The sequence below is a fragment of the Cebus imitator genome, unplaced genomic scaffold, assembly GCF_001604975.1.
Source record: "Cebus imitator isolate Cc_AM_T3 unplaced genomic scaffold, Cebus_imitator-1.0 Scaffold169, whole genome shotgun sequence".
Taxonomy (NCBI): Eukaryota; Metazoa; Chordata; class Mammalia; order Primates; family Cebidae; genus Cebus; species Cebus imitator.
In genome coordinates, this window is record NW_016107484.1 from 711,958 (window position 1) to 713,591 (window position 1,634).

General features: G+C 61.8%; 1 protein-coding gene across 1 annotated transcript in view; it reads left to right on the forward strand.

Annotated features, from left to right (window-relative positions):
* The window catches only part of TMEM120B (transmembrane protein 120B), a 53,642-nt gene extending 52,528 nt beyond the window's left edge, over window positions 1–1,114 (forward strand). The window contains exon 12 of the mRNA XM_017544286.2: window positions 518–1,114. Coding sequence (XP_017399775.1) covers window positions 518–631 — 114 coding nt within the window. The 3' untranslated portion in view covers window positions 632–1,114. The remainder of the gene's footprint in view (window positions 1–517) is intronic.
* The last annotated feature ends 520 nt before the right edge of the window (window positions 1,115–1,634 follow it).

The window sequence follows — 1,634 nt, forward strand, 5'->3', positions numbered from 1 at the left end:
TGTGTGTGGTGTGCTGGGGTGCAGGTTCCTGGGAGGGTTGGGGTGGCAGGAAGGGAGTGTGTGTGTGTGTGTGTGTGTGTGTGCGCGCGCGCGTGCATGTGTGTGGTGTGCTGGCGTGCAGGTTCCTGGGAGGGTTGGTGTGGCAGGGAGGCAGTGTGTGTGTGTGGTGTGCTGGGGTGCAGGTTCCTGGGGAGGGCTGGGATGGCAGGTGTGGCGGTGGGTGTGTGTATGTGTGTGGCGTGCTTGGGAGGGAGGTTCCTGGAAGGGCTGGGGCTGGAGCCTCCCCCAGGTGTTTGGATCCCAAGGAGGTTCACCCTATACTGTAGAGCCCTTTCTAGGCTCTGCCCAAGCCTGAGCCTCACCCCTTCCCGCAGGTTGCCTGAATCTCTGCCTTTGCTAGCAAACCCCTGCAGTTTGGGAGTTTGGGGGTAGCTGTGCTGGAGGTTCTGGGGTGCTGGGGGCAGGGGTTCAGCAGGGCAGATGCCCTAGCCTCGCCCTCCTCTCTGGACTCCCCCAGGTGTTCGTGCTGGCGCTCACCTTCCTCATCCTCTTCCTCGGCAACTTCCTGACCACGCTCAAAGTCGTGCATGCCAAGCTCCAGAAGAACAGAGGCAAGACAAAGCAGCCCTGAGCTCTCGGCTTCTGTGCCCTCGGGCTGGACTTTAGACTGTGGGGCGCTCCTGGGCTCCTCCCCAGCAGCCACCTCAGGCCTGTGGCATCTCTGGGAGAGAGCCCAGGCCCTGATCCCCCAAAGGACGAGAGGAATGTGAGCCCCGCCTGTCTGCACAGTGTTCGCCTATTTATAACGTATTTAATGCCGGGTCCCCCATCGTCCCTGGAACCCGGGCCAGTCTTCCTGGGGATGGGTCTGAAGCCTCAGGGAGCCCCTCTGTTCCCACTCTCGTCATTTGAACCCCTTTGGGTGGGGTTTGGATGTGCCTCTGGAGGTTGGATTTTATGCTGACCTGCTACTTACCAGGCCCAGGCTGGGGTGGCCTGAACCCTCAGCGCCCTGTGGCGCCCCTGTCCCGGGGCCACTCTGCTTCTGCTGTGAGCCCCCTCCTTGCCCACCCGCCACGTGGTGGGGGTCATTTAAGTTCTCAGAGACCCACTGCATCTGCCTCATGCTCTTCTTGCCCCTGGGAGCTCTGGGGGGGGCGTCCTGAATCAGGCTGTGAGCAGAGTCGCAGCCAGAGGGCGCCCCAGGCCGTCCAAGGGAACAAGGACGTTCCTGTCCATGCTTCGGGGTTCCCTGACCTCCCATCTTGCAGCCCACCTTCCTGCAGTCTTGCGGCGGGTACTTGGGGAGTGGGACCAAGACCCTTGGACCCTTTGGAGGAGTCCCACCTCCCCCCACCTTTTTCCTGGAGGTTCTGGATGTTGTGGGAGGGAGGTAAGGAGGCCCTGGCAGGCTCACCCCTGGGGGTGAACCCTGAGGCAGGGCCAGAGCCACTGGACACCACTTGGGTGAGACTCTGCATTTGATGTGAGGTGGAGAGGCCACCAGGCTTGGCTTAGTGCTCTGCCCTGCCTCCCATATATGGGCCTCAGCTGCCCCTAAGCAGGGTCCTACAAATCCCAAGGCCAGATGTCAAGCAGTGCACACAGGCATGCCTTGTTTAGCCCTCCCCTAA